We start from the raw sequence: 24592 nt of genomic DNA, 5'->3' as shown, positions 1-24592 counted from the left end.
TTCTGTGGCCTGGGGATCGGCACCTCCCTCTGCGACTGGATCCTGAACTTCCTAACTCAGAGACCACAATCAGTAAGGATAGGCAACAACACCTCCTCCACAATCATCCTCAACACCAGTGCCCCACAAGGCTGTGTTCTCAGCCCCCTACTATACTCCTTACACACCTATGACTGTGTGGCCAAATTCCCCTCCAACTCGATTTTCAAGATTGCTGACGACATCACCGTCATGGGTTGGATCGCAAACAATGACAAGACAGAGTACAGGAATGAGATAGAGAATGAACTGGTGCAGCAACAATAATCTCTCTTCCTCAATGTCAACTAAACAAAAGAGATTGTCATCGACTTCAAGAAGCATAGAGAACATGCCTCTGTCTACATCAATGAGACAAAGTAGAAATGACCGAAAGCTTCAAGTTTTTAGGTGTCCAGATCACCAACAACCTGTCCTGGTCCTCTCATGCTGACACTATAGTTATGAAAGCCCACCAACGCCTTTACTTTCTCAGGAGACTAAGGAAATTTGGTATGTCAGCTACGACTCTCACCAACTTTTACAGATGCACCATAGAGTGGCTAAGAGTAGTGGGCGAGAAGAGGATTGGGAGAGGTTTAAATATCAACAAAGAATGACGAAGAAGTTGATAAAGAAAGGAAGGATAAACTATGAAGCTGGGCTAGCGTTAAATATAAAAAAGGATAGTAAGAGTTTTTATAAATATATAAAAAGGAGGAGGCTGACTACGGTGAATGTTGGACCCTTAAAGGATGAGAGGGGGGATTTAGTGGTGGGGGATGAGGAAATGGCTGAGGCCTTGAATAACTTTTTTGCTTTGGTCTTCACGGAGGAGGACGTGAATAGTTGGGAAAGATGGTAGGAGTGGAGGGCCTGAATGACGTTATTGTTACTAGAGAGGCAGTGCTCGGCAGACAAGAGGGACTGACGGTGGACAAGTCCCCAGGACCGGATGGAATGCATCCAAGGGTTCTGAAAGAAATGGCGGAGGTGATAGTGGATGCCTTGATTATTTTCCAAACCTCGCTGGATTCCAGGGAAGTGCCGGAAGATTGGAAAACGGCTAATGTTACACCGTTGTTTAAAAAGGGTAGTAGGCAAAAGGCAGGGAATTATAGGCCAGTTAGTTTAACGTCTGTTGTAGGTAAAATGCTTGAATCCGTAATTAAGGACAAAATAGCGAGGCATCTTGAGGAGAATTGTTTGATAGAGCAGACGCAGCACGGTTTTGTTAAGGGGAAGTCGTGTCTGACGAATTTATTGGAATTCTATGAGGATGTGTCTATTGCGGTGGATAGAGGGGAACCGGTGGATGTGGTGTTTCTCGATTTTCAGAAGGCGTTTGATAAGGTGCCGCACAAGAGGTTGTTACAGAAGGTTGGGGGGCGTGGAGTTGGGGGTAGGGTGTTAGCGTGGATAGGGGATTGGCTGTCAAATAGGAGGCAGAGAGTGGGTGTCAGTGGGTGCTATTCGGATTGGCGGTTGGTGACTAGTGGAGTGCCGCAGGGATCGGTGCTGGGGCCTCAGCTATTTACCATTTACATAGATGATCTGGAGGAGGGAACCGAGTGTATGGTGTCGAAATTCATTGATGACACCAAGATTGGTGGAACGGCAAATTGTGCGGAGGGTGTGGAAAGTCTGCAGAGGGATCTAGATAGGCTGGGCGAATGGGCGAGGAACTGGCAAATGGAATTTAATGTTGGCAAGTGTGAGGTTGTCCACTTTGGTAGGAAGGACTACTACTTATATGGCGAAAAGCTGCAGCATGCTACGGTGCAGAGGGACCTCGGGGTCCTTGTGCATGAGTCGCAAAAACCCAGCCTGCAGGTGCAGCAGGTGGTTAGGAAGGCGAACGGGATGCTGGCCTTCATAGCGAGGGGGATTGAATATAAAAGTAGGGAGGTCTTGCTGCAACTGTACAGGGCACTGGTGAGGCCGCAGCTGGAGTACTGACATAAGAACATAAGAAATAGGAGCAGGAGTAGGCCATCTAGCCCTTCGAGCCTGCCCCGCCATTCAATAAGATCATGGCTGATCTGTCGCTGCTCAGTTCCACTTTCCCGCTTTCTCCCCATAACCCTTAATCCCCTCTCTTATCAAAAACCCATCAACCCGCGTCTTAAAAATATTTAGCGAGGCAGCCTCCACCACTTCAACGGGCAGAGAATTCCAGAGATTCACCACCCTTTGAGTGAAGAAGTTCCTCCTCAACTCCGTTCTAAACCGCCCCCCTTTTATCTCGAGGCTGTGCCCCCTAGTCCTACTGTCTTTTTTGAGTGGGAAGAGTCTCTCCACCTCTATCCTATCCATCCCATTCATCATCTTATACGTCTCAATGAGATCTCCCCTCATTCTTCTAAACTCTTAACGAGTACAAGCCCAGTTTATTCAGCCTCTCCTCATAGTTCAACCCCCTCAACTCCGGTATCAGCCTAGTAAACCTCCTCTGCACTCCCTCCAAGGCCAAAATATCTTTGCGCAGGTGCAGCGCCCAAAACTGCACACAGTACTCCAGCTGCGGCCTCACCAATGCCCTATACAGCTGCAGCAAGACCCCTACTTTTATATTCAATCCCCCTCGCTATGAAGGCCAGCATCCCATTCGCCTTCCTGACCACCTGCTGCACCTGCAAGCTGGGTTTTTGCGACTCATGCACAAGGACCCCGAGGTCCCTCTGCACCATCGCCTGCTGCAGTTTTTCGCCCCGTAAGTAATAGTCCTTCCTACCATTCTTCCTACCAAAGTGGACCACCTCACACTTGCCAACATTAAATTCCATTTGCCATTTCCTGGCCCATTCGCCCAGCCTATCTAGATCCTTCTGCAGACTCTCCACACCCTCCGCACAATTTGCCGTTCCCCCAGTCTTGGTGTCATCAGCAAATTTCGACACCCTACACTCGGTTCCCTCCTCCAGATCATCTATATAAATGGTAAAAAGCTGAGGCCCCAGCAAAACTACTGTGTGCAGTTTTGGTCGCCGCACTTACGCAAGGATATTTTGGCCTTGGAGGGAGTGCAGAGGAGGTTCACTAGGCTGATACCGAAGTTGAGGGGGTTGAGCTATGAGGAGAGGCTGAATAAACTAGGCTTGTACTCGTTAGAGTTTCGAAGGATGAGGGGAGATCTCATTTGAGACATACAAGATGATGAATGGGATGGATAGGGTGGAGGTGGAGAGGCTCTTCCCACTCAGAAAGGACAGTAGGACTAGAGGGCACAGCCTTAAGATAAGGGGGGGGGTGCAGTTTAGAATGGAGTTGAGGAGGAACTTCTTCACTCAAAGGGTGGTGAATCTCTGGAATTCTCTGCCCGTTGAAGTGGTGGAGGCTGCCTCGCTAAATATATTTAAGACGCGGGTAGATAGGTTTCTGATAGACAAGGGGATTAAGGGTTATGGGGAGAAAGCGGGAAAGTGGAACTGAGCCACTTCAGATCAGCCATGATCTTATTGAATGGCGGGGCAGGCTCGAAGGGCTCGATGGCCTACTCCTGCTCCTATTTCTTATGTTCTTATAGAAGCATTCCTTCTGGTTGTATCACAGCTTGGTATGGGCTCCTGCTTTGCCCAAGACTGCAAGGAACTACAAAAGGTTGTGAATGTAGCCCAATCCATCACGCAAACCATCCATTGATCCTATCTATACTTCCTGCTGCCTCAGCAAAGCAGCCAGCATAATTAAGGACCCCATGCACCCCAGACATCCTCTTCCACCTTCTTCGAGAAAAGGATACAAAAGTCTGAGGTCATGTTCCAACCGGCTCAAGAACAGCTCCTTTCCTGCTGTTGTCAGACATTTGAACGGACTTACCTCGCATTAAGTTGATCTTTCTCTACACTCTAGCTATGACTGTAACACTACATTCTGCACTCTCTCGATTCTCTCTATGAACAGTATGTTTTGCCTTAGACTGTTATGCTTTGTGTACCACACAAGAAACAAATTTTTCTACAAGCAACAATTTTTTTTAACTTTATTCCAATCCAATCAAGTCAAATTAAAGCCAATTCAGAGTCCCAACAAGTTAGGACATTCCTGATCCAAGCTGACAAGACAAGGCTCTCACCTCCTGTCTTGGGCTTGATCTACGTGATCCAAGCTGATTGGAGTAGGTGTAGCTCCTCCTCCAAGGCTTGATCTAATTTGCATCTTAGCCAAAAGGCCAAGATGCCGCTTTAAAAAATTGCTTCAAATGAAGCTGAAATGTAACCTAATGACTTCAACAAGTGCAGCATGTCCATACTACACTTGATCTTAGCCAAAAGGCCGAGAAGCAATTTTTTATTGTAGGTTAATACAGGTGACAATAATAAATCAAATCAAATCCACATGAAGATGGAGGGTGTCTTCCAGAGATCCACCTTCTGGTAGTAGTGACTGCACCTATGCAAATTTTAGCTGAAACAGCCAATCAGCGCCGCTGCTCTGCTGCCCTCACCTAGACGCTTGACTTCGCATGAAGATGGAGGGTGTCTTCTGGAGGTCCACCTTCTGGTAGCAGATTCTTGTTTTGCCACAGCTTGCACAGCACTGCAATCCTTGTTTTGTTTGATGGTGTACCCTAGATGTTGACAAATAGTAGGCCATGGGAGCTGGTGTGTTGGCTAATGATTTGGGGTTCAGGTTTGTCATGAAAAGTCAGAGAATATACAGTGATGCTGAAAGAATTTCTTTATTAAACAGCCAGATTCACACCTTGGTGAAAGTTTCTGATCACTTTCATCGCTTTTACACAAATGTGTTGCTGCTTTTTGATGTTATAAAATAGATAATTTACCCAAAAGAACAAAGTATTTACAACCGATTGTTCCACAGAATACTCATCCAAACCTGCAGTAAAAATCATACAAAACAAATTGATATTTTTGAAATATTTTTGACATCCTTAGTCCCTTAAATGTATCAAAAGTTTTTGACCTTTGTTATGTTTTTGATCCACTCCAAGCTTTTCTTGACATTGGAATAAACGCCATATCTGTTGTCTTCTCCACAGCCATCACCCCACGACACCGTCCCTGCCAGGAACCAGCGCTTCGTTTTTTTGTCTTGAGCCACCATTGGACCCCCAGAATCTCCCTGACAAGCATCGCTCCCACCTAAAATCATCAGCAAAGGCAAGTAAATTCTTATATATATTGACTCTCAATAGTTTCAGCACAGAAGACTATGCAATATGTTGTATCTACTGATTCTCTGAAGGGGAGCCGCACTTTCCCAGACATTCCCTGGAGCTTTACTGGAACATTGAGCAGGCCAAGGATGGACATGTGGGCATGAGCACAAGGTGCTGAGTTAAAATGACAGTGACAGGAAGGTTGGAGATGTGCTTGTGGACTGAGCAAAGGTGTTCCATAAAGTACTCACCCAGTCTGTGATTAATCTCCCCAGGGTATAGGAGACTGCATTGGGAGCAGTGAATAAAGTAGACTTTACAGCAGCTTTGAGAGATGTGGTGAAGTAGTGGTATTGTCACTGGACTACTAACCCAGACACCCAGAGTAATACTCAGGGGACCTGGGTTTGAATCCCACCATGGCAGTTAGTGAAATTTGAATGCAGTAAAAATCTGGACTTAAGTATAAATGATTGTTGTAAAAATCCATCTGAATCACTAATGTTCCTTTACGAATGGAAATCTGCCATCCTTACCTGGCATGGTTCAGATGTGACCCCCTTAACTGCTCTCTGAAATGGCCTAGCAAGCCACTCAGTTCAAGGGCAATTAGGGTTTGGCAACAAATGCCCATTAATAAATAAAATAAATTTGCTACAATGACGTATTTACCTTCCCCTGTGGCTCAATCATCATGTCTGCATGAACTTCTATTAATTCTTAATCTAGTGCTGTCTGTCTTTGTTTTTGATTGGATTTATTGTTGTCACATGTATTGATATACATTGAAAAGTATTGTTTATTGCACCCTATACAGACAAAGCATAAAGAAAGAAAGGAGAGAGTGCAGAAAGTAGTGATCCGGTTATAGCTAGCATGCAGAGAAAGATCAACTTGATATAACATTCTGGTTCCTATCTGGAGGGAGAGTAATTAAAATCTGTTTATATTTACTGTTGTTTCAGTATATGCCTGTTGTGTTCTATGCTTTAAAATAACTGTCCTTGGATATTTATGGCCTCCCCTATCAAAGTCAGAAGCTTGCAGCGCATGCCTCACTCCAGAGAGTTGACTGCATGTAGAGAATGGGATCTGTCATTTATTTTAGTGTTTTTTGTGAATTGGTGCTGATTTAATGAAATGCTCTCTCACTGAGGGAAGGTCCAAGACTCAGATTTTTAGCATTGCAACACTGGGCTTGATGCTGAATCTGGTTACAGCAATATAGAAACGTAGAAGATAGGAGCAGGAGGCGGCTATTTGGCCTTTCAAGCCTGTTCCACCATTCATTACGATCATGCTGATCATCCAACTCAATAGCCTAATCCCACTTTCTCCCCATAACCTTTGATCCCATTTGCCCCGAGTGCTATATCTAGCTGCCTCTTGAACACATTCAATGTTTTAGCATCAACTACTTCCTGTAGTAAAGAATTCCCCAGGCTCACCACTCTTTGGGTGAAGAAATGTCTCCTCATCTCTGTTCTAAATGGTCCACCTGGAATCCTCAGACTATGACCCCTGGTGCTGGACTTCTCTACCATCAGGAACGTCCTTCCTGCATCTAACCTATCTAGACCTGTTAGAATTTTATAAGTCTCTATGAGATCCCTCCTGATTCGCCTGAACTCCAGTGAAAACAATCCTAACCTACTCAATCTCTCCTCATATGTCAGTCTCACCAACCCTGGAATCAGCCTGGTAAACCTTCACTGCACTTCCTCGAGAGCAAGAACATCCTTCCACAGAAAAGGAGACCAAAACAGCAACAATAGTCTAGTTGTGTCCTCAGCAAGGCCCTGTATATTTGCAACAACACATCCCTACTCCTGTACTCGAAACCTCTCACAATGATGGCCAACATGCCATTTGCCTTCTTGACCGCCTGCTGCACCTGCATGCTGACCTTCAGTTTAATGATTCTGTTGCTGCCTAAATGAGAGAGGAGAATATTGATTAGCCAAAATGGAGTAGATCAAGAATGCATTTTGTGCAATATGGAAGGAATTAAATGCTATAAGTATTCCCTGTTTTGATTTGCCATGTTTGGTGCGGATCTGGAATGCAGTGCCTGTAGTGAAGGCCAGAAACTTTATAAGACCATAAGACATAGGAACAGAATTAAGCCACTCAGCCCACAGAGTCTGCTGCGCCATTCAATCATGGCTGATATTTTTCTCATCCCCATAACCCCGATCCCTTTATTAATCAAGAACCTATCTATTTCTGTCTTAAAGACACTCAGTGACCTGGCCTCCATAGCCTTCTGCGGCAAAAAGTTCCAAAGGTTCACCACTTTCTGGCTGTAAAAATTTCTTCCCATCTGTGTTTTAAAGGATCATCCCTTTAGCCTGACGTTATAGAATAGAGAACATAGAATGTAGAACACTACAGCACAAACAGGCCCTTCGGCCCACAAGTTGTGCCGATCATATCCATACCTACCAGGCCAAAGAACTATCTGTAACTCCTAATCCCATTAAATCCCATGTACTCATCCAGAATTCTTTTAAAAGACCCCAGCAAGTTTGCCTCTACCACCACCGACGGCAGCCGAGTCTACTCACTCACCACCCTCTGAGTGAAAGACTTACCCCTAACATCTCCTCTGTACTTGCTTCCCAGCACCTTAAACCTCCGTCCTCTCGTAGCGACCATTTCAGCCCTGGGAAATAGCCTCCGAGAATCCACTCTATCTATTCCTCCCAACATTTTATAAACCTACATCAGGTCTCCTCTTAACCTTTGTCTCTCCAGGGAGAAGAGACCTAGCTCCCTCAACCTATCTTCATAAGGCATGCCTCCCAATCCAGGCAACATCCTTGTAAATCTCCCCTGCACCCTTTCAATAGCTTCCACATCCTTCCTGTAGTGAGGCGACCAGAACTGCGCACAGTACTCTGTGGGGTCTGACAAGGATCTTATAAAGTTGCGGCATTACCTCCCGACTCCTAAACTCAATCCCTCGATTAATGAAGGCCAGTACAAATTACGCTTTCTTGACCACGTTCTCCACCTGCGAGGCCGACTTAAGAGTCCTCTGGACACGGACCCCAAGATCCTTCTGCTCCTCAACACTGCTAAGACTCCTACCCTTGATATTGTACTCCTTCATCCCATTGGTCCTGCCAAAATGGACGACTACACATTTATCCACGTTGAAGTCCATCTGCCACTTCTCCGCCCAGTCTTGCATCCTATCTGTGTCACGCTGCAACTTCTGACATCCCTCCAGACTATCCACAACACCACCAACCTTTACATCGTCGGCAAACTTACTAACCCATCCCTCCACTTCCTCATCCAGGTAATTTACGAAAATGACAAACAGCAAGGGTCCTAGAACAGACCTTGGGGCACTCCACTGATGACCGACCTCCATGCAGAAAAAGACCCATCCACAACTACTCTCTGCCTTCTGCAGGCAAGCCAGTTCTGGATCTACTGGGCCAAAGCCCCTTGGACCCCATGCCCTCTCACCTTTTCAAGAAGTCTTGCATGGGGGACCTTATCAAATGCCTTGCTGAAGTCCGTGTAAACCACATCCACCGCTCTTCCTTCGTCAATGTGTTCAGTCACATTTTCAAAGAACTCAACTAGGCTCGTAAGGCACGATCTGCCCTTGACAAAGCCATGCTGACTATTTCTGATCATTCTAAACTTCTCTAAATGCTCATAAATCCTGTCCCTCGGAATCCTCTCCATCAACATACCAACCACTGAGGTCAGACTCACTGGTCAGTAATTTCCTGGGCTATCCCTGTTCCCTTTCTTGAATATAGGAACCACATCCGCAATCCTCCAATCCTTCAGAACCTCTCCCGTCTCCATCGACGATGCAAAGATCATCGCCAGGGGGCCTGCAATCACTTCCCTCACCTCCCACAGTAACCTGGGGTACATCTCATCCGGTCCCGGCGACTTGTCTATCTTGATAGAATTTAAAAAATTCCAACACATCCTCTTTCTCAATGTCCAGATACTCAATCTTTTCAGTCTGTCGCAAACCTGTAGTACAACCTCACAGATCACTTTCCACCGTGAATCCGAGGCAAAGTACTCATTAAGCACCTCTGCCATTTCTTCCGGTTCCACACAGACTTTCCCCCCTTCACCTTTTATAGGTCCTATCCCTTCACTTCTCATCCTTTTACTCTTCACATATTTGTAGAACGCCTTGGGATTCTCCTTAATCTTACCCGCCAAGGCCTTCTCATGACCCCTTCTGGCTCTCCTAATTTTCTTTTTAAGCTCCTTTATACTCTAGGTCCTTAACAGTCCTAGCTCTCTGAACCTTTTGTACGCCTTTCTTTTCTTCCTGACTAAGTTCATCACAACCTTCCTGCGACTTACCAAAACCTCCTTGTCTCATCGGAACGTTGTCATGCAGAGCTCCACACAAACATTCCTTGAAAATCTGCACCTTCCTTCGGTACTTTTCCCCAAGAACACCTCCTTCCAGTTTACTCGTCCAATTTTCTGCCTGATGTCTTCATATTTCCCCTTACTCCAGATAAACACCTTCCTAGCCTGCCTGATCCTATCTCTTTCCAATGCTATCGAGAAGGAGATGGAATTTAATGTTGGCAAGTGCGAGGTGGTCCACTTTGGTAGGAAGAATGGTAGGAAGGATTATTACTTACGTGGAGAAAAACTGCAGCAGGCGACGGTGCAGAGGGACCTTGGGGTCCTTGTGCATGAGTCGCAAAAACCCAGCTTGCAGGTGCAGCAGGTGGTCAGGAAGGCGAATGGGATGCTGGCCTTCATAGCGTGGGGGATTGAATATAAAAGTAGGGAGGTCTTGCTGCGGCTGTATAGGGCATTGGTGAGGCCGCAGCTGGAGTACTGTGTGCAGTTTTGGTCGCCGTACTTACGCAAGGATATTTTGGCCTTGGAGGGAGTGCAGAGGAGGTTTACTAGGCTGATACCGGAGTTGAGGGGGTTGAGCTATGAGGAGAGGCTGAATAAACTAGGCTTGTACTCGTTAGAGTTTAGAAGAATGAGGGGAGATCTCATTGAGACGTATAAGATGATGAATGGGATGGATAGGATAGAGGTGGAGAGACTCTTCCCACTCAGAAAGGATAGTAGGATTAGGGGGAACAGCCTCAAGATAAAGGGGGGTGCGGTTTAGAACGGAGTTGAGGAGGAACTTCTTCACTCAAAGGGTGGTGAATCTCTGGAATTCTCTGCCTGTTGAAGTGGTGGAGGCTGCCTCGCTAAATATTTTTAAGACCCGGGTTGATGGGTTTTTGATAAGCGAGGGGATTAAGGGTTATGGGGAGAGGGCGGGAATGTGGAACTGAGCCACGACAGATCAGCCATGATCTTATTGAATGGCGGGGCAGGCTCGAAGGGCTAGATGGCCTACTCCTGCTCCTGTTTCTTATGTTCTTATCTCCATCCCCGAGATGCTCTCCCACCGAGAGATCCGACACCTGTCCAGGTGCATTAGCCAGCACCAGGTCAAGTACAGCCTCTCCTCTCGTAGGCTTATCCACATGCTGTGTCAGGAAACCCTCCTGAACACACCTAACAAGCTCCTTCCTGGGTTGTGCCCGCTGGTTCTAGTTTTTCCTACTAGTGGAAACATCTTCTCCACATCCATGTTATAAGGCTATAACCTTGAAGAAATATTTGGATGAGCACTTGAAACATCATAACATTCAAATTTATGGACAAGTGCTGGAAAATGGGATGAGTGTGACTTTAATGTTAGGTATTGTTGGTATAGACCAGATGGGTCAAAAGGCCTTTTCTGTGCTGTATTATTCTGTGAATTGCTGTCTGTGTTCACAATTACATACCTGTGGATTGTTGTCTGCTCCTCCTCTCTTTAACTATAGCCAAGGTTTAAGGCCATGTGTGAGAGCTTAAGCTGGTGTAAATCGTGTGTCAGTGAGAGCTGGGGGAATGAGTTGCTTTTGTTTGAGAATGGCTGTGGCTTGTATAAAAAGAAATCACATTTTGCTACTATCCCTTTGATGTACTGTAATTTGCATTAAGAGATAAGGGGATGAAGTGAAGTTTAACTATTGTATTTCAAAAGGAAAATTTATTAATTGAAAAATCACAATGAATAAAACAAAGTATTGAGTTTATTTCTACCCAAAAATAGCCATAAAAATAACCTGATTTTTTAAAAATAATCTCAGAAGAGACATCCTCAGAAATTTAAGAAGAATAGGTTTAGCCATGAAAGAGATAAAACACGTTTAAAAAGACAAAGTTGTCTAGGTGGGAGTGACCATGGTGTGCTGACAGCTGTGCTGTGCTTAGGGAAAGCTGTGCAAGAAGCTGAGTGGACCCTGACCTTCCTCGCAGAGAAGGGTGTTTTGTCTACAAAGTTTTATCAAAGTATTAGATTTCCATTGTCAAGTAAGTGAGAGAAACCCTGTGAAATACTTCACCCATAGGAGCAACAGATGACTCGTGCAAACCTTACTAAGATTGTTTATATATTAAAGCTCTACAGAGGCTATTGTTGAAAAGGGGTGTTTAACTGTTAGTTTAACAAAGCAGAAATCCTTTATATAATGTTTCTAGAACCAGTTTTAATTGTATAAATGTAATCTTCAGTGTAAATTTTATTTTCTTTCTGTTTGAAGGTTGATTACAGAGATTGGGAGGATTGCAGGATTGGTGAAGATTACAGAGATTGGGGGGATTGCACAATTGGTGAAGATTACAGAGATGGGGGGGATTGCAGGATTGGTGAAGACTACAGAGATTGGGGGGATTGGTGAAGACTACAGAGATTGGGGGGATTGGTGAAGACTACAGAGATTGGGGGGATTGGTGAAGACTACAGAGATTGGGGGGATTGCAGGATTGGTGAAGATTACAGAGATTGTGAGGGTTGTAGGATTGGTGAAGATTACAGAGATTGGGAGGATTGCAGGATTGGTGAAGATTACAGAGATTGGGAGGATTGCAGGATTGGTGAAGATTACATGGATTGGGAGGATTAGTGAAGATTACATGGATTGGGAGGATTAGCGAAGATTACAGAGATTGGGAGGATTAGCGAAGATTACAGAGATTGGGAGGATTAGTGAAGATTACAGAGATTGGGAGGATTAGTGAAGATTACAGAGATTGGGAGGATTAGTGAAGATTACAGAGATTGGGAGGATTAGTGAAGATTACAGAGATTGGGAGGATTAGTGAAGATTACAGAGATTGGGAGGATTAGTGAAGATTACAGAGATTGGGAGGATTAGTGAAGATTACAGAGATTGGGAGGATTAGTGAAGATTACAGAGATTGGGAGGATTAGTGAAGATTACAGATTGGGAGGATTAGTGAAGATTACAGAGATTGGGAGGATTAGTGAAGATTACAGAGATTGGGAGGATTAGTGAAGATTACAGAGATTGGGAGGATTAGTGAAGATTACAGAGATTGGGAGGATTAGTGAAGATTACAGAGATTGGGAGGATTAGTGAAGATTACAGAGATTGGGAGGATTAGTGAAGATTACAGAGATTGGGAGGATTAGTGAAGATTACAGAGATTGGGAGGATTAGTGAAGATTACAGAGATTGGGAGGATTAGTGAAGATTACAGAGATTGGGAGGATTGGTGAAGATTACAGAGATTGGGAGGATTGCAGGATTGGTGAAGATTACAGCGGTTGGGAGGGTTGCAGGATTGCAGATTAGATTGTGAGGACTGAGGCAATGGACGGAATTGAATACAAAGATGAGGATCTTAATTTTAAGTAATTAATTAACTGAGATTCAGTGAGTACATTATGAGGAGAGTTTGAATGGGTTGGGCCTGCATTCTTGGCATTTAAAGAATAAGGGTCGATCTTATTGAGACGTAGAATTCTCAGGGGGCTTACAGGGTTGATGTTGAGAGTGTTTTTCCTCTTGTGGGACAGTCTAGGACCAAAGGGTATAATCTCAGAGTAAGATGATGCTCAGAGATTAGGTGGAATTTCTTCTCTTGCAGGGTAGTGAATTTGTGGAATTCTTTACCGCAGGGAGCTGTAGAGGCTGGATCGTTAAGAGTGTTCAAGACAGATAGACATATTTTTAATCTGTAAGGGAACAAGGGTTATGGGGATAAGGCAGTAAAGTGAAGTTGAATATTATCAGATCAGTCTTGATCTCTTGAATGGCAGAGTAGATTTGATGGGCTGATGCTGTTATGGTCTTATAGGAGTGAGAAGTATCTGCTCAGATATAGGAGCAGGACTGAGTTTTGGGTGGGCTTTGGTTTTACAGGGAGTTGTTACAGGGGCATTAATGCAGGGAGCTGCCCGAATTCAACTCTACAACATAAGGGAGTTGCTGGGATCAGAACTCTGTTCTCAATTTCATTTGAAGTTACTTAATCTAATATAGGGTTGCCATGGTTATTCAAAATAGCTCTCAAATGCCTTGGGCTGAATGCATTTCTTTTCTATTAATATTTGATAAGAGTGTCAGTATCTCGGAACACAGTATGAATGGGCACTGGAATCAGAGGGCAGCTGATTGGATGGAAGCAACAGGGGCTGATGCTTACCTTGCTTCAGTCCTGCACAAATCATATCATCTGTAACCTGTCTGCCAAGCTGAGCATAAACATTCCTGCATTTCTCATGATCCACAATAGGAACCTCAATCTGAACAAGAAAAACAGAGTTTGAATTAAATTGCTGAAGCAGAATGCAGCGTAAAACCATTGGAAACGCTGTGCTGACTCATAACTGAACCGAAAACCGCTCCACTCTTCCTTTTCCTTTCTTCATTTCGCATTTTTAACCAAATCATCTTTTAAAAGATACAATGGCGTTTGCCTGAGAACATAAGAAATAAGGGCAGGAGTAAACCATTCGATTCCTCAAGTCTGCTTCACTGGTTAATAGAGTCATAGAGGTTTACAGCATGGAAACAGGCCCTTCGGCCCAACTTGTCCAGGCCACGTTTTTTTGAAACTCCTAAACTAATCCCAATTGCCCACATGTGACCCATATCCTTCTATATGCATTTTTCCCATGTAACTATCTAAATGCTTTATAATAGATACAATTGTACCCGCCTCTATTACTGCCTCTGGCAACTTGTTCCAGACACTCACCACCCTCTGCGTGAAAAAATTGCCCTTCTGGACCCTTTTGATCTTTCCCTTTCACCTTAAACCTATGCCCTCTAGTATTAGACTTCCCTACCTTTGGGAACAGATATTGACTATTCACCTTGTCTATGCCCCTCATTATTTTATAGACCTCTGTAAGGTCACCCCTCAGTTTCCTACGCTCCAGAGAAAAGTCCCAGTCTATTCAGCCTCTCCTTATAACTCAATCCATCAAGTCCCGGTAACATCCTACTAAATCTATTCTGCACTCATTATAGTTTAATAATATCTTTTCTATAATAGTGTGACCAGAATTGCAAGTATTCCAAGTGTAGCCTTGCCAATGTCTTGTACAATTTTAACAATACGTTCCAACTCCTGTATTCAATGTTCTAACTGATGAAACCAAACATGCTGAATGCCTTCTTCACCACTCTGTCCACCTGTGACTCCACTTTCAAGGAGCTATGAACATATACCCCTAGATCGCTCTGTTCTGTAACTCTCCCTAACGCCCTACCATTAACTGAGTAAATCCTACCCTGGTTCAATCTACCAAAATGCATCATCTCGCATTTGTCTAAATTAAACTCCATCTGCCATTCGTCAGCCTATTGGCCCAATTGATCAAGATCCCATTGCAATTGGAGATAACCTTCTTCACTGTCCACTATGCCACCAATCTTGATGTCATCTGCAAACTTACTTACCATGCCCCCAATATTCTCATCCAAATCATTAATATAAATGACAAATAACAGTGGACCCAGCATCGAACCCTGAGGCACACCGCTGCAAGAAGTCTCAGCACACCAGGTTAAAATCCAACAAGTTTATTTGATAGTAAACCCACAGCGTTCCAAAAGCTAGTGGGTTTACTATCAAATAAATTTGTTGGACTTTAACCTGGTGTGCTGAGACTTCTTACTGTGTTTACCCCAGTTCAATGCCAGCATCTCCACATCATGCACACCGCTGGTCACAGGCCTCCAGTTTGAAAAACAACTCTCTACAGCTATCTTCTGGCTTCTGTCATTGCAAACCCTGAAAACTAGGGGCATTTACTAGCAAATAAACCGGTTGGACTTTAACCTAGTGTTGTGAGACCTCACTGTGTTTATTCTGTCATTAAGCCAATTTTGTATCCATTTAGATACCTCACCCTGGATCCCGTGAGATCTAACTTTATGCAACAACCTAGCATGCGATATCTTGTCAAAGGGCTTGCTAAAGTCCATGTAGACAACATCAACTGCACTGCCTTTATTTACCTTCTTGGTTCCCCTCCTTCCTCCCTGCTTTTTACCCCCATCATAATCTTTGCCTCTTTTGTAGATCTAAAATCTGTCCATCTCAGCCAGGACTATATGAAGCGGAGGTGAAAGTGTTCTAGTATTGTCACTGGAATGGTCAGAGACCCAGGGTAAGGACCCAGGTTCAAATCCCACCAATCTCACTTTGAATCCAGTTAAAAATCTGGAATAAAGAAGCTCCAGTGACAATCATGAAACGATTGTTGTAAGAACCCATCTGGTTCCCTAATGGAAGGAAATCTGCCATCCTTACCTGGTCTGGTCTACATGTGACTCCAGACCCACAGCAGTGTGGTTGACTCTTAAATGCCCAGTGAAATGGCCGAGTGAAGCATTCAGTTGCATGAATAAAAAAAATAATGACCACTTATGCCCAAAGATCAATGACCCTCTGAAAAAAGAAAGTCTTCCTCATCTCTGGGACATTATGTTGCAGTTGTATAAGTCATTGGTGAGGCCGCATTGGGAGCATTGTGTATGGCTTTGACCACCCTGTTATAGGAAAGACACTGATAAACTGGAAAGAGTGCAAAGAAGATTTATGATCTTAAGATCTACCAGGATGTCGCCAGGACTAACGGAGATGAGTTAGAGGGAGAGTTTGGCTTAATTCCTTGGGATGTGGGAGAATAAGAGGTGACCTTATTGAAGTGTATAAAACCATGAGGAACAGAGCTAGGGTGAATGCATGTAATCTTTTTCACAGGGAAGGGGAATTGAAAACTAGAGGGCACAGGTTTAAAGTGAGAGGGGACAAATTTAAAAAGGACCCAAGGGGCAACTTCTTTACACAGAGGCTGGTATGTATGGAATGAACTGCCAGAGAAAGTGTTTGATAGCAATATTTAAGAAGCATTTGGTTAAGTACGTGGATGGGAAAGGATTAGAGGGATATGGGCCAAACACGGGCAATTGGGACTAGGTGGGAAGGGACCATGATCAGCATAGAGCGGTTGGGCTGAAGGGCCTGTTTCTGTGCTATATTACTCAATGACTATGGGTGGAATTTTCCCAGCCCACCAGAAATCATAGAGACTGGGGCCAGACCACGCAAAGGTGCGTTGACCTCAGATGGGAACTTCCAGCCTTGGGGCGAGCATGGCTGGAACATCCCACTCTATGACTCTGCCCTTTATTTTCAAACCATGTTCCATATTTCTAGATTCCCCAGTGATTGAAAACACTTCAGTATCTACTCTGTCAAGCCCCCTCAATCTTATATTTCATGTTTTATTCTTCTGAACTCCCATGAAATAGATAAGATGTCAGGAGTAAGTTTTTCACTCAGAGCAGTGAGTGAGTGGAATCGGCTGCCGTCGGGGGTGGTGGAGGCAAACTCATTGAGGTCTTTTAAGAGACTTCTGGATTAGTACATGGGATTTAATGGGATTGAGGGTTATAGATAGGCCTGGGAGGTAGGGATATGATCGGCACAACTTGTGGGCCAAAGGGCCTGTTTGTGCTGTAGTGTTCTATGTTCTATAAGTCCCCTGGGCCGGATGGGATTTATACTAGGATTCTCTGGGAGGCTAGGCAGGAGATTGCAGAGCCTTTGGCTTTGATCTTTATGTCATCATTGGCTGCAGGTATAGTACCAGAAGACTGGAGGATAGCAAATGTTGTCCCCTTGTTCGAGAAGAGGAGTAAAAACCATCCTGGGAATTATAGACCAGTGAGCCTTACTTCTGTTGTGGGCAAAGTTTTGGAAAGGATTAAAAGACATAGGATTTATAATCATCTAGAGAGAAATAATTTGATTAGGGATAGTCAACACGGTTTTGCGAAGGGTAGGTCGTGCCTCATCGAGAACCTTATCGAGTTCTTTGAGAAGGTGACCAAAAAGGTGGATGAGGGTAAAGCAGTTGTTGTGGTGTGTATGGATTTCAGTTAAGTGTTTGATAAGGTTCCCCATGGTAGGCTACTGCAGAAAATGCAGATGCATGGGATTGAGGGTGATTTAGCAGTTTGGATCAGGAATTGGCTAGCTGATAGAAGACAGAGGGTGGTGGTTGATGGGAAATATTCAACCTGGAGTTCAGTTACAACTGGTGTACCACAGGGATCTGTTTTGGGGCCACTGCAGTTTGTCATTTTTATAAATGACCTAGATGAGGGTGTAGAAGGATGGGATGTTGCAGTTTGCAGAAGGACATAGATAAGCTGCAGAGCTGGGCTGAGAGGTGGCAAATGGAGTTTAATGCGGAAAAGTGTGAGGTGATTCACTTTGGAAGGAGTAACATCATTACAGAGTATTGGGCTAATGGAAAGACTCTTGGTAGTGTGGATGAGCAGAGATCTCGGTGTCCATGTGCATAGATCCCTGAAAGTTGGCACCCAGATTGATAGGGTTGTTCAGTGTGTTATCTCTTATTGGTAGAGGGATTGAGTTTCAGAGCCATGAGATCATGTTGCAACTGTACAACACTCTGGTGCCGTCGCACTTGGAGTATTGCGTACAGTTCTGGTCGCCGAATTGTACGAAAGGTGTGGAAGCATTGGAAAGGGTGCAGAGGAGGTTTACCAGGATGTTGCCTGGTATAGTGGGAAGGTCTCATGAGGAAAGGCTGAGGGACTTGAGGTTGTTTTCGTTAGAGAGAAGAAGGTTAAGAGGTGACCTAATTGAGGCACACAAGACGATCAGAGGATTAGATAGGATGGACAGTGAGAGCCTTTTTCCTCAGATGGTGATGGATAACACGAGAGGACATAGCTTTAAATTGAGGGGTGATTAGAATGCAAGTCATTACAACTAATCAGTATTCTGTAAACTGAGTGTGTGCCTTTATATCCCCTGTTAATGATCAGAACAACCCAATCACTTGACGAAGGGGCAAAGCCCTAAAAGCTAGTGGTGTTTGCTACCAAATAAACCTGGTGTTGAGAAACTTCTGAATAATGGATTTCACTTGCCACTTATTGGCCCAAGCCTGAATGCTGTCTAGATCTCGCTGCATTTGGACATGGACTGCTTCAGTATCTGAGGAGTCGTGAACAATGCTGGACATTGTGCAATCATCCATAAACTTTCTCACTCTGACCTTATGATGGAAGGAAGATCATTGATGAAGTAGCTGAAGATTGTTGGGTGTCAGACACTCCCCTGAAGAAACCATTGATGTCTCAGGGCTGAGATGATTGACCTCCAATCACTACAGCCGTCTTCCTTTATTCCAAGTATGACTCCAACCAGCTGAGAGTTTTTTCCAACTCCCATTGACTCCAATTTTGTTAGGGATCCTTGATACCACACTTTGCCGAATGCTGCCTTGATGTGAAGAGCTGTCACTCTCGCCTTATCTCCAAAATTCAGCTGTTTTGCCTATGATTGAACAAAGGCAGTAATGTGGTCAGGAGCTGAGTGATTCTTGCAGAATCCAATCTCAGCATCCAGGAGCATTTGGTAATGTTGTTGATGGTACCTTCCATCACTTTACTGATAATTGAAAGTAGACTGATTGTCCTCCTTTTTGAGTACAGAACATACCTGGGCAATTCTCCACATTGCTGGGTAGATGTCAGTGTTATTATCTGACTGGAACCGCTTGGCTGGGGCATAACAAGTCTGGAACATACTTTATTAGTACTCTTACTAGAACACTGTCAGGATCCATAGTCTTTGCAATATCCAGAGCCTTCAGCTGTTGGTTTTTGATGTCATACGGAGTGAATCAAATCTGAGATGCCTTTGGAGGCGGTCGAGATGGAACATCCACTTGGCACTTTTGGCTGAAGGTTGTTGCAAATGTTTCAGCATTAACTTGGATTGCAGCGATTCATCACCACTTTCTTGAGGGCAATTAGAGATGGGCAATAAATACTGGTCTAGCAAGTGAAGCCCACATCGCTTGAATGAATAACAAATGAAAGATTGAACTAATACTCATAGAACATAGAACATAACAGCGCAGTACAGGCCCTTCGGCCCTCGATGTTGCGCTGACCAGTGGAACCAATCTAATGACCCTCTAACCTAAACTATTCCATCGTTATCCATATGCCTGTCCAACGACCATTTGAATGCCCTTAAAGCTGGCGAGTCCACAACTGAGTAAAGAACCTACCTCCGACATCCATCCTATAACTATCACCCCTCAAAAATGTCCCAATCTATTCAACCTCTCCTTATAACTCAAACCGTCAAGTCCCAGTAGCATCCTAGTAAATCTCTTCTGCATTCTTTCTAGTTTAATAATATCATTTCTATAATAGGGTAACCAGTATTGCACACAGTATTCCAAGTGTGGCCTTACCAATGTCTTGTACAATTTCAACAAGACATTCCAACTCTTGTATTCACTGTTCTGACCGATGAAACCAAGCATGCCGAATGCCGCCTTTACCACTCTGTCCACCTATATCTCCACTTTCAAGGACCTATGAACACGTGCCCATAGATCTTTGTTCTGTAACTCTCCCCAGTGCCCTACCATTAACTGAGTAAGTGCTGCCTTGGTTCAGTCGACCAAAATGCATCACCTCGCATTTGTCTAAATTAAACTCTACCTGCCATTTGTCAGTCCATTGGTCCAATTGATCAAGATCCCACTGCAATTGGAGATAACCTTCCTCATTGTCCACCATGCCACCAATCTTGGTGTCATCTGCAAACTTACTAACCATGCCTCCTATATTCTCATCCAAATCATTAATATAAATGACAAATAACAGTGGGCCCAGCACTGATCCCTGAGGCACACCACTGGTCACAGGCCTCTAGTTTGTAAAACAACTCTCTACAACCACCCTCTGGCTTCTGTCATCAAGCCTGTGATCAAGGGTAGTAAGGGCGTGGAATGCCCTGCCTGCAGCAGTTGTGGACTCGCCAACTTTTAAGGGCGTTCAAATGGTCAGTGGGTAGGCATATGGATAACATTGGAATAGTTTAGGTTAGAGGGTCATTAGATTGGTTCCACTGGTCGGCGCAACATCAAGGGCCGAAAGGCCTGTACTGCGCTGTAATGTTCTATGTTCTAAGCCAATTTTGTATCCATTTAGATATCTCATCCTGGATCCTGTGAGATTTAACCTTATGCAACAACCTACCGTGTGGTACCTTGTCAAAGGTCTTGCTAAAGTCCATGTAGACAACATCAACCGCACTGCCCTCATCTACCTTCTTGGTTACCCCTTCAAAAAAACTCAAATTTATGAGACATGATTTTCTACTCACAAAGCCATGCTGACTGCCCCTAATCAGTCCTTGCATCTCTAAATGCCTGTAGATCCTGTCTCAGATACTTCTTCCTACCTCTCCTTGGATCATCACCACTCTACTGAACATCAAGCCATTATCTCCAACACTGTTACTGACCTCATTTCCTCTGGATGCCTTCCACCTACAGCTTCCAACCTCAGTCTCCCAATCCCGGACAGCCCGCTTCTACCTCCTTCCTAAAATCCACAAAAAGGACTGTCCTGGTAGGCCCATTGTGTCAGCATGTTCCTGCCCCACCTAACTTATTTATAGAACATAGAACACTACGGCACAAACAGGCCCTTCGGCCCACGAGTTGCGCCGATCACATCAACACCTACCAATCCATAGACCTATCTATAACCCCCAATCCCATTAAATCCTATATACTCATCCAGAAGTCTTTTAAAAGACCCCAGCGAGTTCGCCTCCACCACCACTGACGGCAGCCGATTCCACTCACTCACCACCCTCTGAGTGAAAAACTTACCCCTAACATCACTTCTGTACTTGCCTCCCCGCACCTTAAATCTGTGTCCTCTCGTAGCGACCATTTCAACCCGGGGAAATAGCCTCTGAGAATCCACCCTATCTATTCCTCTCAACATTTTATAAACTTCTATCAGGTCGCCTCTCAACCTTCGTCTCTCCAGGGAGAAGAGTCCCAGCTCCCTCAACCTAACTTCATAAGGCATGCCTCCCAGTCCAGGCAACATCCTTGTAAATCTCCTCTGTACCCTTTCAATAGCTTCTACATCCTTCCTATAGTGAGGCGACCAGAACTGCGCACAGTACTCCAAGTGAGGCCTGACAAGGGTCTTATAAAGTTGCAGCATTACCTCCCAACTCCTATCAATCCCTCGATTAATGAAGGCCAGTACACCATACGCCTTCTTGACCACATCCTCCACCTGCGAGGCCGATTTAAGAGTCCTGTGGACCCGGACCCCAAGATCTTTCTGCTCCTCAACACTACTCAGACTCCTGCCCTTGATAGTGTACTCGTTCATCCCGTTGGTCCTGCCAAAATGGACGACTACACATTTACCCGCGTTGAAGTCCATCTGCCACTTCTCCGCCCAGTCCTGCATCCTATTTATGTCCTGCTGCAACTTCTGACATCCTTCCAGACCATCCACAACACCACCGACCTTCGTGTCATCAGCGAACTTTCTAACCCATCCCTCCACTTCCTCATCTAGGTCATTTATGAAAATGACAAACAGCAAGGGTCCTAGAACAGATCCCTGGGGCACTCCACTGGTGACTGACCTCCGTGCAGAAAAAGACCCATCCACAACCACTCTCTGCCTTCTGCAGGCAAGCCAGTTCTGGATCCACAAGGCCAAAGGCCCTTGGATCCCATGCCCTCTCACCTTCTCAAGAAGTCTTGCATGGGGGACCTTATCAAACGCCTTGCTGAAGTCCATGTACACCACGTCCACTGCACTTCCTTCGTCAATGTGTTCAGTCACATTTTCGAAGAACTCAACTAGGCTCGTAAGGCACGACCTGCCCTTGACAAAACCATGCTGACTATTTCTGATCATGTCAAACCTCTCCAAATGCTCGTAAATCTTGTCCCTCAGGAGCCTCTCCATCAGCTTACCAACCACTGAGGTCAGACTCACCGGTCGGTAATTTCCCGGGCTATCTCTGTTCCCTTTCTTGAAAATAGGAACCACATCCGCAATCCTCCAATCTCCCGGAGCCTCTCCCGTCTCCATTGACGACGCAAAGATCATCGCCAGGGGCTCTGCAATCACCTCCCTCACCTCCCACAGTATCCTGGGGTACATCCCATCTGGTCCCGACAACTTATCTATCTTGATAGAATTCAAAAGTTCTAACACACCCTCTTCCTTAATATCCACATACTCAATCTTTTCCATCTGCTGCAAATCCTCTCATCTTGACTCCATCCTCATTCGTCTGATCCGTTCCCTTCCCACCTACATCCAGGATTTCTCTGATGCCTTCTGTAATAGAAACTAGAAAGAGGACTAGTCCATTTGGCCCTTCGAGCCTGCTCCACCGTTCATCTGGATCATAGCTGATCAACAAATTCAGTATCCTGATTGCCCCCCTTCCTCCCCCATATCCCTTGATCCCTTTAGCCCAAGAGCTGTATCTAATTTCTTCTTAAAAATCAGATAACGTTTTGGCCTCAACTGCATTCAGTGATAATAAATTCCACACATTCACCACTGCCTGGGTGAAGAAATTTCTTCTCACCTCAGTTCTAAAAGGTTTACCCCGATCCTCAAATTATGACCCCTAGTTCTGCACTCCCCCAACATTGGGAACATTCTTTCTGAATCTACCCTGTAACCCTGTTAAAATCTAATAAATTTCTGTGAGATCCCCTCTTGTTCTTCTAAACTGCAGTGAATATAATCCTAACCGACTTTGTCCTCTAAGTTCAAAAGCCATTCCTGTGAAGGATATTGGCGAGGGGGGCGGGGTTTGAATTCAATGATCAAAATGAATGGCGATGCAGGCTTGAAGGGCCGAATGGCCTACTCCTGCTTCGAATTTCTATGCTAAAGCAGAAGCAGAGGCTGTGATCACTGGATCTGTTTACCACGCCAGGGAACCACACAGCGAAGCCATACAATGGGTCCACACAGCTAAACCAAGCTGGAAGCAGAGCATCGAGAGGGCTGCATTGAGTTACCCTGCTGCAATGTAACTTATCAATGCCAAACTTACCTCCATCAGAGATTCAGGAATTGAATGCAGGAACTGCTTTCCCCAGCCACTAACTATCACCATATCACCTTCAAAACAAAATAAGGGAAATTTTTAGTATTCAGAATGAATCAACTGTGTAGACAGAAAGAGCCATCAGTTCCATGAGTGGGGAAAACATGGATGGAGAAACTGCTCTGAAGCTTGGGCATACCCAGCGCTAATCCCAAGGGAAGTTGTGCACAGTACCGGGGCTGTAATCTCTGGGTGGACATGGACTCACCAAGGTCAAATATACTGGAATCTGAGAATACTGGGAACAAAGTGCAGCAGTTCTGTCGAGTCTGCAGCACATTCGTGGTTAGAGCATTATGTCTCTCTTGCCTGGAACTGAGCGCCAACCAATAACATTCAAGAAGCTCGACACCATCCAGGACAAACTGACACCCCGTCCATCACCTTCAACATCCTCTCCCTCCACCATCGACATACAGTGGCAGTGTGTGTACCATTTACAGGATACACTACAACAACTCCTGTGACAGTGCCTTCCAAACCCATAACCTCTACCATTTAGGGCAATAGTAGCAGATACCTGCGGACACCACCATCTGAATGTTCTCCTTCAAGTCACTCACCATCTCGACTTGGAAATATATCACTGTTCTTTCACTATAGCTGGTTCAAAATCCCAAGAGCTCCCCTTGTAGCTGTCCTGTGGGTGTTCCTCCACTACTTGGACTGCAGTTGTTCAAAGTGGCAGTTCACTACTAATATCTCAAGAATATTTTGGGATGAGTAATAAATTGTTCCTCTGGAGCAGCACGGAGAGGCAGCAATTTTGGGCGTGCGTGGAGGTCGCGATTAAGGTAATTTTTAAAAAAATTTTTAACTTTTGCTTTCTAGTTTAAAGTTGCGAGCAGCGGTGTTTTTTTTTTCTTTTTTTAAGTTAGCTAGAAACCGGAAGCCGTCATTAGGAGGCTTACCGGTAGTTGTAGTTTTTCTTTGTCCCTCTGACCCTATAAATTGGTACAGGGAGGATACCCGACCCTCTACACAGGTAGAGTATCCCACCCTCCCCCCTCCTCTAACCTAATAATAAGTGTGTGGGAAGTTTTTTTTCTCCCCTCCTGGAAATTGTTTCAGAGATGGCGGTTCGGGCAGTAAGCTGCACCTCCTGCAGTA

General features: G+C 44.8%; 1 protein-coding gene and 1 non-coding gene across 2 annotated transcripts; both read right to left on the bottom strand.

Moving 5' to 3' along the window:
* Positions 1-4114: 4114 nt before the first annotated feature.
* On the bottom strand, positions 4115-4305 carry LOC145341675 (U2 spliceosomal RNA). The gene has a single exon (XR_013886432.1). It is a non-coding gene; the product is annotated as a U2 spliceosomal RNA (small nuclear RNA).
* Positions 4306-4929: 624 nt separating this feature from the next.
* LOC145341294 (mannan-binding lectin serine protease 1-like) lies at positions 4930-23555 on the bottom strand. Its single transcript, XM_080186215.1, has 3 exons — positions 23429-23555; positions 13658-13757; positions 4930-5123 (listed from the first exon to the last, which is right to left on the bottom strand). Exons 1-3 carry the CDS (start codon positions 23489-23491, stop codon positions 4930-4932), a joined length of 357 nt encoding a protein of 118 aa, XP_080042341.1. The 5' UTR covers positions 23492-23555.
* Between the last annotated feature and the right edge of the window lie 1037 nt (positions 23556-24592).

The sequence above is a fragment of the Carcharhinus amblyrhynchos genome, chromosome 3, assembly GCF_965287045.1.
Source record: "Carcharhinus amblyrhynchos chromosome 3, sCarAmb.v2.hapA, whole genome shotgun sequence".
Lineage (NCBI taxonomy): Eukaryota > Metazoa > Chordata > Chondrichthyes > Carcharhiniformes > Carcharhinidae > Carcharhinus > Carcharhinus amblyrhynchos.
Note: the sequence above shows the minus strand (reverse complement) of the source record. Positions and strands in the feature narration are given on the sequence as shown.